The sequence below is a fragment of the Aplysia californica genome, unplaced genomic scaffold (assembly GCF_000002075.1).
Source record: "Aplysia californica isolate F4 #8 unplaced genomic scaffold, AplCal3.0 scaffold00239, whole genome shotgun sequence".
Taxonomy (NCBI): Eukaryota; Metazoa; Mollusca; class Gastropoda; order Aplysiida; family Aplysiidae; genus Aplysia; species Aplysia californica.
This window is the reverse complement of record NW_004797509.1, coordinates 437,638-453,180: the sequence shown is the minus strand read 5'-3', so window position 1 is coordinate 453,180 and position 15,543 is coordinate 437,638. Positions and strand designations below refer to the sequence as shown.

Genomic DNA, 15,543 nt, shown 5'->3' with positions numbered 1-15,543 from the left:
CCCCCCACCCCCACTTTGCCTACCTTGCCTTTTTTCTATATTGTACACCCACCCCACCCCTCTCAACCTCCTCTGTCTCTGTCTACCTTCTCCATCTATTTTACCTTTTCCTTCGTTGTACACCCTCCCCATCTCTCTCTCTCTCTCTCTCTCTCTCTGCCCACCCTCCTCCCGGTTAGTATCTACTTTCTCCGCTAACCTCCGCTCCCTCTTTCCGCACCTCACCTTTCTTGCTTGTTACCTATACATCTATTGTACGTCGAACCCCCACCCCATCCTTACTCCCTCTCCTCCCGTCTCTCAACATTTTTTCCTCCTCTCCTCTTCCTCCCCTCGTCAAGAAGCAAAGAGACCAGGGGTTGCCGAGTTAATAAGCGTATATCATACCTCTAGCTGTCGCCGGGGGCGGGGGGATAAATAAAACAACCACTGTGATATAAACTAAAGGTGAAGAGTTGAACGGAGGGGGCCAGGGCGTAAATCAGTCGTTGCGAGGGGCAAATAATGAGAAATTAAGTCGTGGACAAGGACTGGGAACAAGCACCGGTCTCACCAGAGTGTGGTAGTCCCTCAGATAGGTGGTAACACCTGGATTAGTACCTGCGAGGTGAACTGTAAACATGACTAGCTTCTAATACGAAGTGGAGTCCAAACAGTAAGTCAGGGTGTTTGGAAACTACATGAAGATCTAAGGTATACATCTAGGGAGACATTATTTAGAACAGAGAAGAACATCGACGCAATAAATGTCTTATAATGCAGCAGGGAGAGAGCAAGACAGATACACAGAAACAACAGAGGGGAAAGAAAAGGAGCAGGGCCTAACAGTGTCACCCTCTAACCACCCGCAACGACATATCAATCTTGTTGGCTGCAAGTAATTCTTAAAACGTAAAGTCGTACCAGTGAAAAGCTAGGTTTTGATTACTTGCTATACATCTAATATGTTTTATGGCCCCATCGATACAGAAAAGCTAGACGATGAGCGTAAAGGGAAACTAACTATACAAAGTATGTAAGTGTTGAACCTTTCGTTGTTTATGTTTTCTTTACCTGGCTGCTGTTGCGTGCCAATGACAATTTGACTATAGGAGGCTCAATATTTTGGAACTTTTGAGAACGACAGTTTAGTATAAAAGGTTATTAAGCAAACATATCTGCGTTGTTATTGCCCTGGGAACCACATGTAGAAGGCTAACCCCCCCCCCCCCGCTAACCAACTCAACCCCCACCCTCAACCTCTACAAATAAAGCCCCCCACCCCTAAAAAAAGATTTTAAAAAAGTAAAAAAAAAAAAAAAAGATACTAATACACTAAAAAGTAAAAAGAAACTGCTGCAACATACGACAAAACGAAAACCCACCAAGCAAGCTCTCTCAAAAAGTTGACTAAAAAGAAAAATAAATAAATTTAGCAATATATTATAGAACAAAAACCCATGGCACACTGTACATCTCCTCAACATAAACCTCCCCCAACAACCCCTATTTCTACCCTCTAGCAAACCACAGTAAGAAGAACACTCAGTTCTAGTGGCATCTGCTTTGCAATACATGAAATCCTACTTTAATGAAAAAAAAAAAAAAGCTGTTCTTCGTATTTTGGGTTGTTTCAAAAGTTTTTGTGGCTTCCAGTTTGCGAGTAGTCTGCACTATCCAATCAGAGGTGGACTTTGAATAGGTAGGACTACGAATTCACTAAATATAAAAGTAGACATTAAAATGTGAGCTATCGGTTCGTATTTACACCAGGGTGAGAAGAGTACGAAATCATCTATCAAGTAGAATAAAGTTAGTAATAAACCACAAACACTGAAACAATGCTTCATTGGCATCTAAGAACCTTCCTCAACTTGTCATATGGGATTAGCTCTTAGCTTACGGCAAGCAGGGGTAACAAGATTTATACACTCGGCCAACAAGTTATGTATTTCCTTATGTGACTGTGTTTAATTAGTTAGTTAGTTAATTAGTTAGTTAGTTAGTTCGTTAGTTAGTTAGTTAGTTAGCTAGTTAGTTAGTTGGTTGATTGGTTGGTTGGTTGGTTGGTTGGTTGGTTGAATGGTTGGTTGGTTGGATGGTGGTTGTTTGGTTAGTTGGTTGGCTAGTTAGTTAGTTACTCAGTTAGTTATTTAGCTAGTCAGTTAATTAGATAATTTATCCGCACTGAGCATTTCAGTAAGGTTTGATTTTAAATGAATTTCGAATACACTTGGTAGAAAATTAGACATTGAAGCAAAACAAGAAATGAAAGTCGAACGTGCGACATTCTTTGAACGTCAAGGATTGACATCACAACCAGTATATTATCTTTGTTGAATGGTATCATTGCAACATAATACCCTAAAAATGTCTTACAAGATTCGATTATCAGAACTGAAGATGGTGACAAAATGTAACATTGTATTTGTTGTTGTTGTCGCTGGGGGAGGGGGGGGGGGGAGGTTCGTTTGAAAAAAAAATGACTCAGCATCTTTTCAATTCGACTTTGACCTCCTTAAAACTATGATTGAAACTTTTATTGAAGTTGTTGGGAAATTTCGAGTGAAGTAATACGCCATCCACAAGGTGATCTTTCAAAATCATTAAAATAGGATATTTATCAGTTGGCAATATGAGACGCCTTACTCCTCTTGGTTTAGAGAAGTTTGGTATGAAATAACAAAACTTAGACAGCCTGCCATGCCAGTTTTCATTTGAGCCGGCTGTAACATCGGCCTCTTTTCGTCAACTTGTTTCGAATAGTCGTCCTCGTCTTTCCTTATTACTCTGCCACGTGTCAGAAAATCCCTAGCGTACTCTAGAATGCTATAACAATCTCACCCCATGAGCTGCTGTAAGTAAATGCCAGTAACAAATCCTTTCAGGGCCTGATGTCTAAGGACGCTGACAAACTAGCGAGCCATACCCCCCTCCTTCCCGCCCTCACACCCACGCACTCACACACGTAAACCGTCACAATGATTCGCTTCAAACATTTTGCACCGAAGGACCCAACAAAACGTAACTGGAAAGGACACATTTACTGGAGACAAAATTTGTAAGATACCCTCGTCACTTGCTTTCGTGTATGGCGAAAATATGTTCTGGAAAGGCAGAATGCTCCACAAAGTCACTGGCTTCACTCTATCACGTAGACAATGACACTATTATACTCCATGAGGGTGCTGTGTGGACATAAACTACTCGCGGCGGAGCAGTTCTCAACACGAAGAGAGGTCTCAGCGGATTCTTGTTTCTACACTTTGGCCAACTGGTGGATGAATAAAACCTGACGAGGGTATTTGCTGAAACAGACTTGTTGCCCTCTTGCGATTCCTTACTTATCATTATCTTTACTAAGAGAAACGGCTACCTTCTGTGACTAATGGCGAGGGGCTTTAATGGTTATGTAGAAGGAGGACGTACAAAGCCCGATCTGAGACAGATGCGAGGCTTGAATTTATAGCATAGTGTTTGACTTTTTACGATTTCATTCGGGATTTTATCTACGGGACGTGTTCAGAATGCAAGCCCAGCTGCTGCGTACGAAGATGAACGTATGGCATGTCGGCTCGGCCTGTCGCACAAAAACAGCGTCGAATTACCACCCCTGAAGTCTTCTCTTATGCTTGCGAATGAGGCGACATGGCCGAAGGGGATAAGACATGATCTATTCTCTTGCACGGACAGGCTGACCCCCCACGATGCTTGCCAATGTTGACGGGTATTGCAGTCTGATGTGCTTTGATCCAAATGTGATGTATTAGACCACCTTCTGAAATCTCCACGCTCCAGGAGTGCAAGCGCACCCCCCCCCCCCAATACAATCTCAACTTTGTCCAGGAATATGACAGCACCTGATGGGAATGGTAAACTGGGGCAATATTACAGACCAAATATGTGCAGCCGCTACATTGTTGAGAAAACAAGTAAAATGTCCATTCTTCTAGAATTCATGGTGTGATATGAACGGCAGCTACGATGTCTTGGTAAAATTGATGTTTCAGATAACTCTAGTTCCATGTGGAGTAAATAATGAATAAATAGATAAAACCATATACCAAGAAACAAGTGTAAGTTTACATTGTATTATTCCAGTGAGCTAAAGTTCCGTTTATCTTTATTATAAACTTGTCGGCACTTGCGACACAAATACGTCACATGCTATGTGTTATGATTAGAGGTGTTACAAGAGAGTAATGTGCAAAGCAAGGTGGAGAGGTCAGGACAATACATGTGTTTAAAGGGGAAAAAAGGAAAACACCACACCAGAGCACCTGCCAACCACCGACAAAGAGGGAAATGAAATTCACCTTAGTGAAAAAAAAATGGAGTGTACAGCTAAAAAAAAGTGACACATCTACTGTGTAAAAAATATTCAGAGTCAGCAAATAACTGTTAAACGGCTATTTAAAGACTGGCATCATCCGTACGGATAGCTATGACATGAAAATCCTTACACGCTAAAGGGAAATAGGTTTCACTTTTGTGTGTGATTCTGTTTTACAAAGGTGAAATGTATTTGCAGTTTGAGAGTGCTTTTATGAAATGTGACCAAACTTTTCTAGGTTAATCAATCTTCCAGACAAAGACATAACTTGACGCCGAGTATTACACCATTTTGCTAATTTCGCCTCCCCCCTCCTCCTCCCCTTTTCCATGCTTCCTCCTCCTCCTCCCTGCTTTTACCTTATCTTTTTACTCCTTCTGTTTTTTTCCCACTTCTGGGTTGGATGCTCGTCGTATGCCACAAGTCTTGTCCTCTGGTCGTTCTAGGTAAGCCCGAGGTAATGGAAGGATTTGTCCTGACACACGTCGGCTTCATTAACCAGCCCGCCCACGTTCAACCCCTCTTACCTTAATTTACAACCACCTCCCCTTTAGGACGGCACGAAAAACATACCCTCAGAAAAAGAAGACTATGACGTTTCGTTTTCTCGAAGGTGTCTCCGCTGCGCGTTTTAGTTTTTCACACCTTTTAAAAATGTGTTAGGTTATTAAGGAGGTGTGAGCCCTGATTGACGTTTATCACCACTGAGGCCAAGAAAAGTGATGAACAATTATCATCTACGTTCTCGGGTTTGAAACAGGTTTGAACTAGAGAGCATTTCAAACCTGGCATTTCCCCCCAATATTTTTCAAGAGGAACAACAAAAACAACAATAAACACAACAACAAAAACAACAACAACAACAACAACAAAACCAACAACAATAACGGCTACGATAACAACAAAAAACGAAAACACTATCAACATCAACAAACAAAGAAACAGTAAAATGCTTATGGATATCTGTAAAACTAAAGTTCACTTCTTAGTCTCTTAGTCTAAGCGGCGAAGGATGAGAAATGGAAAGCCCCGCCGTGTGGATTAGTGTCAAATTATGTGCGTCAGGTTATGGTGTTTCACAACACACTGCTATGTACTACAGAAATAGGTGAGAAATTGCCCCCCCAACCTAAATGTGGGACAGACCTACAGTTTCAAATTAACTTTGTTTAAGAATAGCGTCGTTAACGCCCTACAAGACATAGTTTAATTTGAGTACTCTACCGAGCACCTGCCCAAGATAATCGCTTGTAGAAATACCCCCCCCCCGAACTCCCCTTTTCAAGTTATTATTTTAAAACAGCTATAATATTAGCGCTGACCAACACGTCCACCTGTCTAAGACAACTACTTGTCTCCTGGACAATGTGTGGTTGTCTTATTGAACAGTTTCGACTGTATTTAGAATAAGGTGAATATTTCTCCCCTGTCTGAACACAGTCCAAGACGGACGAGAAAACGGAATACCACTCGAGATCGAACCCTGAACCTTCGTGCAGCCATCAATAGCGTCAGCAAATAGCACAATACAGGCCATGGGGAACAACAACAACAAGAACAATCACAACAAGATCAACAACAACGACAATAACAACAACAGCAATATAACAACAACAACAACAATAATAACACATCGTACAGGATTGCCCTGGACATCAGCACCATTTGCATTCTGTCCCCTACACTCCCCCCCCCCCAACATACAATCAGTTTGAGAAGACCCAGAGTGCAGGCAGGCAAATCAAGAAACATTAGCCATGTTTTGAAATCCCTTTCCAATTGGAGCAGCGTGTGTGATTTAGCGGTTAGGCACTTCGCTGCCGCGCTCAGGAGACTTGAGCTCGATTAGACCTACCGAGTGGAGAGAAATTTTTGTACTGAGTATCTCGGTCTTTCTACTGGGGTGCTGTGTCCCTCTCAGCAGGGATTGGCTCTGAGGCACGATCGAAAGCCCGCCTCCTAAATTATCTAAATTGTGTCGATTTGGGGGGGGGGGGGGCAAAAACATTTACATTTATAAAGATCCGTCAGCTGTTGCCCCGTGTGGGTCATTTTCCCCATAATCGGAAAACCGCAAATACTCATTGGAAACTAAGCAAAATGTTTACTAATTCTACAGGAATAGAACCTATGAACTGTCAAATATAAGGCATGAACCACACACCACACTACTACAGTGACCCCCACTGATATGAATGCACCTGTTCCTCTATCTACGTCGCCTTTACATCATAGGTACGCCATTGTCAGGCTGAGCCAATAAAAACGGTCCGGGGTGACGGTGCGCATGACAAGCTCAGCAGGCACACGTCGGCAGTTTACGACACGCCAGTGAGCGGTTTACAATCTCCAGGTGTCCGCAGGTCAGATTGACCGCTCTCAGACAGTCGTCACAGGTCCAAGAACTGCGTAATCAAACCTTCGGAGAACAGACTCTTTTAGGGGACCTCATTAAGTCTCTGAGACCAGTCCATCTTCTTATTGTACCGACGCCTCGACCCCCCCTGTTTTCTTCTCCCTTTCTTCCATCCTCCATCCTTGTTTTTCCTTGTCGAACTATCTCTCTCCGTGGTCCTCCCCCCTTTCTCTTTTTTCTCCCAAGTTTCTGAGATTTCACCTACAAGTCACTGTAGAGACCCACCTCCCCCTTTTTTCCTTCTCGACCCTCTTGTCAGTTTGTCGATCTATTTATCTATCTAACCCCATCCTCTCCCCCCCCCTTTCTCTCTCTCTCTCTCTCTCTCTCTCTCTCTCTCTCTCTCTCACTTCCCCCTCCCCTCTCTCTCTCTGAATAGATTGTCCCTGACGACTTTAACTAGTCGAGGAAATTTCTCTTTGAATAATACATCTTTAAGCTTATAAGAACAAGGATTTATCTCCATAAACCTTCAGGACTACGCAGAGTTTAAAAAAAAACGAGTTGTAAGGCCTTATCTGTGATCCGCGCAGGTTTTGAACCCTTCATGTTTAAAACAGCAGATTTCAACAGATATTTTTCCTTTTCTGCTAAAATGCGAAGTCATACACTGAGATAAGGACCTGACAAACTACACAAAATCAAATGTTAATTAATCTGCTAGGCCTGGAGTTAAGGGAGACAATGCCAAAATAAAAAACGAGATAACAGAAGGGCAAAAGGTCGGTATAGAAAAGAAGTTCCGCAATAAATCAATCAATCACACCCACCCACACACCCACACAATCAATCAATCAATCATTCAATCAATCCATCTCTCGCGGAGGTACGTGCACTTCAAAGCGCTTACCCCTGTCAGTGCTGTGCTGTTCCTCCCTGTTTGTCTTCCCGTTTTCGCTGTCGTCATCACTGTTGTTTGCATTCTCTGTTTTCTCCTTGCTGTTGTCGTCATCATCGTCGTCGTCATCCTGCTCCCCTGGCTTGTTCCTGGGAGACCAGGTCATTTTGTTCTCTTTCTTCAAACGTCGTCGTGCGTTGGCGAACCACGTAGATACCTGAATACAAATTATTTTTTAAAATCCAATTAATAAATACGCACAAGTCTGTGTAAAACACAAAGCCCCCCCCCCCCCCCCCCCCCCCAAAAAAATCTATTTAAAAAACACACAACAAGAACAACCGAAATCAAAACAAGAAAACAACACGAATAAATAGATCAACCAGCACACTAAGTGAGCAATCTTAATTAATGCCATATAAATTAAAAGGTACATGAATATATTGATAAAATTGAATATTATGTACACACAAAAAAGATTAATTACGTCTCCTGTCGATATCGGCGGGTTTTTTTTCAGTAACCTTAGAAGATCAACTTTCCTTGTATGCATCCTCTCCAACGTCTGTTTCTATAGTCGAACCTGCGCTAAGGGCCACCTGTTACAAGACAATCTCCTGTACAAATGTCCACATTTCTGTTCTTCTCTCGTAAATTATTTAAAAACACAATGATGGCACTGTGTAAGACATCCTCCTGTCTAAGACAAACACTTTTCTGCTCGACAATCGGTGACCGTCGTAGACAATGTCGACAGTACTTATAACTTTACATGTGCAGGGTGTCTTACAATATGTTACAAACACCTCTACACATAAGAACTAAGCTGCATGAATTCTCACACAATTTGAAATGAGTAGAATCAAAATAGTTATAGTGATTCATAAGCAAAAAATAAAAGTGGAAACCTATTATAGCGAAACAAAAAGCAGCAAATGAATAGGCAAATAAACAAAAATAGCTGAATGTATAATTACTCAGATAACTACATAATATAGCCCCACCTATACCCCCCCCCTCGACCCCTCTCACAATCCCACTCACAACCCCATATTGTAATGACACTTTCCGAGAGTGCCACCTACGACCACTTTTCTGTTCGATAATGGATAGTCATCTTGAACAGGTTCGACTGAAATTGTGAATGGATGTACTACTCAGAGCTTACACTAGTATGGGATAGAGAACTTTATAAAGTGCAATCTATTATAATTATGCATTATTCCTCGAGGTGCTGTTACGTTTCAGGTAACCAGACATACTTTAGACTTTACAAAAATTAGGTTTTTTTATGGCCCCATCGATACATCTTTGATTATTTAGGAAGCAGGATTCTTAATCGAACTGGGGTCTCGTGCTTTCGGCAGCGAAGCGCCTAACCGCTACACCACATACGAAGACTTGTACTTTTGGGACCCAAATGTCCTCATAGGAATTTCATAAAAATGGTAATTTATTTTCTTTCTCTCTTTTTTTCCTCACTTCATTTTAACAGGCATCTTCTTCAGTCGTATACCCCTTCGCATCGCCCCCCCCCCCCTCCCCACCTTGACACCTACTTTCTTCATAGCAACCCTCAGACCTAGGGTTAAGAGGGACTCCCTACTTACCCCAGCCACGCCCATCTCCTCTTTTCCCCAAAAGAGCATCAACACAAGTATGTTAACACCTTGATTAATCCTTTGCGGTTCACACCAGTTTCCCCCTGTCCTCTTATTTGCTCTGGTAGACGCTTCATCATATCTAGTTAGCTGGGCGTAATCACACTCTTTACGCGCTGCGAGGTGATGGAGCGTTTGTGGAATATTTTTATCGCCAGTGTTGACGCTTGAACTATACATATAGGTATTCACATACACACATACACACAAGCAGACACACACACGGACATATGCATGCATGTATGTAGGTAGGTTCATAAAGACATACTTAAGTACATACATAGATACCTACGTACATACTTACATGCATAAGTATATACATACGTACATACATACACAATACGTACACACAAACGTACATACGTACATGCAGACAGAAAGACAGTCAGACAGACAGACAGACAGACAGACAGACAGACAGACAGACAGACAGACAGACAGACAGACAGACAGACAGACAGACAGACAGACAGAAAGATTGACAGACACATACATACATACAGACAGACAGACAGAAAGATTGACAGACACATACATACATACATACATACATACATACATACATACATACATACATACATACATACATACATACATACATACATACATACATACATACATACATACATACATACATACATACATACATACATACATACATACATACATATATACATACAAACATACATACATACATACATACATACATACATACATACATACATACATACATACATACATACATACATACATACATACATACATACATACATACATACATACATACATACATACAGTCATGCAGAGGGAAGACCGAAGGAGGCAGTCATATTAAAAAGTGCATAGAAAGTGTCCCAGTCTATGGACATCATTTCGTTATTTTCAAATTGAAAAAAAAAGAATGCAACTTCTAAAAGATTAATTAAAACGTCTTAAACAACAGGAAAACTGCTGCAAATGTGCAATATTCTGAGATAATATCGCCTTTTCAATTCACTTTCAGTTTCTTCTTATCTTAAGTAAACTGGAAAGGGATTGAAAACTTTCGTTTCTACTAGTAGTAAGATAAACTTGGGTTTGTCGTTTGTAACGAAAACTCAAAATAGACGATGCTCGTTATCCTCCAAATCTACGTGACGCCTTCGTCGTTTTGCTCCTTTAGATTCTTATCAGTGGCTGGATTCATTGCACAAGAATGTAAGCAATTAATTAATCACATCTCCTCACCCAGATATGACGGCCGACCTTTGAGGATCCAGAGCTCAGCCGTGTCGGCTTATTTGTTCTTTATCTCTAGAACACATCTAAGACATTCTGATAGAAACCCTGAACTTTGTTTTTTGTTATCTTTTAAACTATAGATATAGTGTGTTGGTCGAAACAGAAGGAGACTAAAACATGACAAAATAAATACCCATAGTTCTTTATAATTATGCTATGAGCGCTAGGGTGGTTGATAGGGCGTACAGTTGTGGTAGAGAATAATGCAGCAATAAGCCCTTTTTCATGTTTTTGGGAGTAAACGTCAAAGTAATAATAATATGTGAAGCATCATGGTAAAATCACTCGCTCGTCAAAATAATGGGAAAAAAACACAACAAAAACCAAGGCATTTCCCCTAGTTTGGCAATTTTTGTCAATTTTTTTTTTCGGGTTTGGGGGTGCTCAGCACCTTTTACGTATAGATAAAAAGATATTTCAATGGGAATTTTACTGGAAAAAACGTTGATTTAGGGCACAAAATATGTACATTTTCAGTTTTTTCAAGGACTTTCAGGCTATAGATATATTCAAACTTTGGTGGCCATTTTCTCGAAAAGTTTACCTCAGAAAACTGGCTATCCGGTACCCCCACCTCCTTCAATCGCAAATATCTCGACTTCTATTCTAGATAGATGGGTGTTATTTTTCCCCCGAAAGAAAGACAAATAAACACGCTTAAGATTACACCAATAACTCCGTATGCCTAAAAAAATTGAAGAGCGCTTGATTCCACCGCTTCGTGACACATAGTTTTTTCAGTGCATCCGAGCGGAGAATTAGTTGGAGAACCTTGATAGCTAATGTATGTTTCAGATTTTTCACTTTATGATGAATCAGGGTGGCCTGGGGGGGGGGGGGGAGGCCCCAAAAAGTGACAGGATCACAATAAACCAAAGCTAGGGAGGTCAACGACTTTTGTTTTCAAAACAAGATTCAAGTTGTAGATAGACCATTACTGGTTTCAGACTTGCAAAATACTCACAGCAGAATTGGAGAGCTCTCTTCAGACAAACGACGTGAAGGAACACTTTGTTTTACTTCGTATCATGTTTCGTCTCGCCTTACAAATCAATTGAGGTCAGGGCAAATAAAAAAAAAGAAACCAAATTATTTTTTCATCAAGGCACGCAAAGGCTGAATTATGGATGTTGTGTTGAGGCGGACCGTTACGCCATTTTTGTGGGTTGATTCACGGGTGAATGCGACGCCGTTCTACATGTCAACTTCAAGGAGAAGAGGTTAAAAGGACCGTTGTTCCAGCTACTACAATTGATACCCATTGATGCCCATTCAAGCTTCGGCCTGTGTTTGAGATCCATGTCCGTTCTGAAGACAATTCTACTTTTGAGCTTATGCGCTTGTAACACGTTAAGGCGTCATTTTGTCCTCACACTCGCACATTATCAGAGACGGGGAACAACACAATAGAACAAACTAACTTCCAATTTGCTTTTACTTCTATTCATCCGTTGGGTAGGACCGCCGAAATAGGATTGAAAATCGAAAGTTTTCTGCTTACAGAGATAGGTTATTAAAAAAGCCGGAGTGGTAGCTTCTGCAGTGACATTCAAATAGAATCTAAATACGAAATATACGTTGTAGCATTATTTTTTTCCAAGGACTGACCCTATTTTTAAGCAATGTATTTTTAAAAGATTTTTCTTAAACAGAAACGTAGTGACATTCAGTTAGGCTAGTACCGCACTACAACATTCTTGTCTCGGACAGGATTGTCCTGTCCCACTGTCGATTTTTTGCATGTCAAAACAGATACTGCACTAGGACAGGACTGATCCGGCCCATAAGGCAGCTTTTTTGTTATTGTCCGCGGTGAGGTTAAAAATACATTCCAAAAATTTCATAAATATTGTCCAAATATAAAATAAGAAGATTTTCGTGATCAGTGACCCAAAATTAGCAAAAATCACGCGAGGAACGCAATTTAATTCCCAATTACTGAGTTAAATAATATATTTGTATGTGTGTGTACATGTGTGTGTGTGTGTGTGAGTGTGTGTGTGTGTTTGTGTGTGTGTGTGTGTGCGTGTGAGTGTGTGTGTGTGTGTGTGTGTATGTGTGTGTATGTGTGTGTATAAGTGTGTGTGTGTGCGTGTGTGTGTGTGTTTGTGTGTGTGTGTGTGTGTGTGTGTGTGTGTGCGTGTGTGTGTGTGTGTGTGTGTGAGCGTGTGTGTGTTTCAACGGGTGACATTGATACACAACTTCACCATTGACGATAAAAATTTAGAAATAAAATAATTTGCTAAAGTTTACACAGTATCGCATCAAATTAGATTCTCCAAGAGCCATTTTGCTTATTTTAAGACGCTGATTCCGAATATGAAATCGGTTTTGAAATACGATAATTATTTTTAAAATTTTGTCCCCAAAGTTAAATCCTGCGCGGGGGCAAATTTTGAAGTGATCATACGTCACAACGTGCAAGCCCCATGATCTTGGCAGAAGGCGACCACCAAGTCTGGGACAGTTTTGTCCTAATGCAGTAGGCGGCTATATTTCTCTATAATCACAGACGATATTACCCCGGGATTTGGGATAGTCCTGTCCCACCGATTTTGTAGCAATTCACAACTGCTCGGGACTCACATCGACAAGAATGTCCTGTCCTAACAGGTGCGGTACATTACACTCTAATTCAAAGGTTTCAAAATCCAGACGGGTCTGTCCCAGGACAAACTGTCGTAGTGCGGTACTAGCCTTACCATTCGTATGTCTATTGTTTTTACTGGATCATGTTTCGACGGCGACAGAACCGAAACTGTTTTACCAAACTAACGAAGCCTACACCCAACACTGATAGCCCCCAGCGTTTGGTTATCTTAAACGGGGTGCCCATTACGGCCGATCCCGTCAAAAGTGGGCACCCCGTATTAGACTCTCAACGTCACCTGAATTGCAGGGTCCAGAAAGTCTTCATTTTAAAGGAAGTACTGTAAAATGTTCTATTTTCTTTAGACGACTCCCCCCCCCCCCTTTCAGCTCAACCATATTCTTTTGTTCTTATATAAGAATTAAATATCCCCACAATCCTCCTTTACCCAAACTACGGTACCCTGCATTTTATGACAGTTAGAACCTGTGTAACGTAACTTAATGACTTTTGAATGGTCGTTTTTTATTTCCTTTCTACGGGAGTTCATGGCAGTGCAGCGCAGCCTTCCTGCCAAAGGGAATACCCATGATAGCTCTAATTGGTCTCCGTCGTCAGTTTATTCACTGGAAGCTGCTGTGTGCCTTAATAACCCATCTTTTTTGTCCTTGTTCCCATTGAAGTCTTCGTGTCACGGCTGGCCCCATAACGTCTTTGACATCTTGTGCAGCTTTTCGGACTAAAAGAAACCATAATGGTGTCAAGACAAAAACACTATCGACAGACAAGTACAGGATGTCTCTGCTCTGTTGCACGCCATTATTCGCGCAAAATGCAAAATTGAAACATAGTTTTAAACATGAGGACTTTCATTTTCTTACTGTAGAAATTTTAAGAATCTGAATTTTTGTCTATATGTTAATGCGTCTCATCGCTGTTAATCTATGTTTTAATGATAGCTACATGCAGCAGAAATCTTTAAGGACATTTCAAGGGGTTTTTCTCCCAGTATTGCAGTAAAATACGGATTATAGAGTCGACGGGCAGTTGCAGTCAGTAAGAGGCCCCCGGGGCTGACGACTTAAACGTAAAAATACCTTGTCCACACGCTTTGGGTAACAACCGATTCAAGACAAGAGAGTTGAACTGTTCCGTGGATCTCGCACACGCGTCGTCATGCAACTTTAATGTGTAGGAATGGAGGACGCAAACAAATTGAAACGTTTGTTGGTTCAGTGCTTTGTGCCCGTGACTCAGAGCGAAGCCACTGTGTGAATAGCGGGACGAGCGGGAACCGTTTCCTTGTTGTCGTTTTCAGATGTCTTCGCTAATTTTTCACGACCGTCCCATTGTGCGGAATGTGAGTCTGCACCTGAGTCTGTTACGTTTTATTAATGCGAAGCGCGACCGCAAAGCCCTTCGGCCATTCCCGCCCCCTCCTTCCCATCCCCCCCAACCGACACCTCCAATTTCGTTTTTGAGCTCATTACGAAGGCCCAAAGACAGTGGGTCCGACCTAGTTTTAAGGATGCTCTTTACTTTTACTTTCCTTTTTCCGATTCTGTTGTTACATGAGCTCGGGTCCTTCAAAAATGCTCAAAGATAATGCAATGTGTAAAAAGAGCATAGAGCAAGAAATGTTTTTCTTCCTCAAGAAATGCCCAAAAATTCGACTTGAATTGAATTATAATCATCTTATTATGACACTTAAATAATGTGGTTATGCTTAAGTAGTCTTAATATTTTTTAGAAAGACTATTCAGGCGATTTATGCTGGACAAATCTAGACTATAAACTAGTTTTTATACAAACAAAAGCCTCTGCTCAGCATGAGTTAAGTTAAAGTTAAACCCACCCGGCTGGCGGTGGTGGGGGCTCTGGTATGGTTTGCATTTCCTAGCACTATTTACTGTCGTCCATAGCATGTCATTTTTATGTTTGTTACTCTCTTGGAACTCTCATGTTCAGGACATACACGACCTTATTTGTTCCAAATCTCGCACTCCCTTGCAAAATTGAGGGTAAACAGGACAGAGGTACACTCAGGGCGAATTAATTGGGAAGTCTAAACAGATGGGTGGCGACGAAAGATCAGGAAAATGTTAGCTATTTTGAGAGCATATGACCAAAGGAATAAAAAGTAAAACCATGAGCGCCAATTTATGGCTCAGATTTGGCACTAGATGATGATTTGTTACCAGTGCTGTAAAACGTCTATCCAACCATTGCATTTTCCATTCAACAACAACAACAACAACAACAACAACAACAACAACAACAACAACAACAACAACAACAACAACAAAATGTTCAAAAACAAAGAATACAGTTGGTGCACAGTAAAACAAAGTACACTGTCAAACATATAACACCCATCTCTCTCTCTCTCTCTCTCTCTCTCTCTCTCTCTCTCTCTCTCTCTCTCTCTTTCTCTCTCTCTCTCTT

At 41.2% G+C, this 15,543-nt stretch overlaps 1 protein-coding gene across 1 annotated transcript in view; it reads right to left on the bottom strand.

The window, feature by feature from the left end:
- LOC118477837 (trithorax group protein osa-like) overlaps positions 1-7,849 on the bottom strand; it is a 19,730-nt gene extending 11,881 nt beyond the window's left edge. The window contains exon 1 of the mRNA XM_035970228.1: positions 7,579-7,849. Coding sequence (XP_035826121.1) covers positions 7,579-7,732 — 154 coding nt within the window. The 5' untranslated portion in view covers positions 7,733-7,849. The remainder of the gene's footprint in view (positions 1-7,578) is intronic.
- Between the last annotated feature and the right edge of the window lie 7,694 nt (positions 7,850-15,543).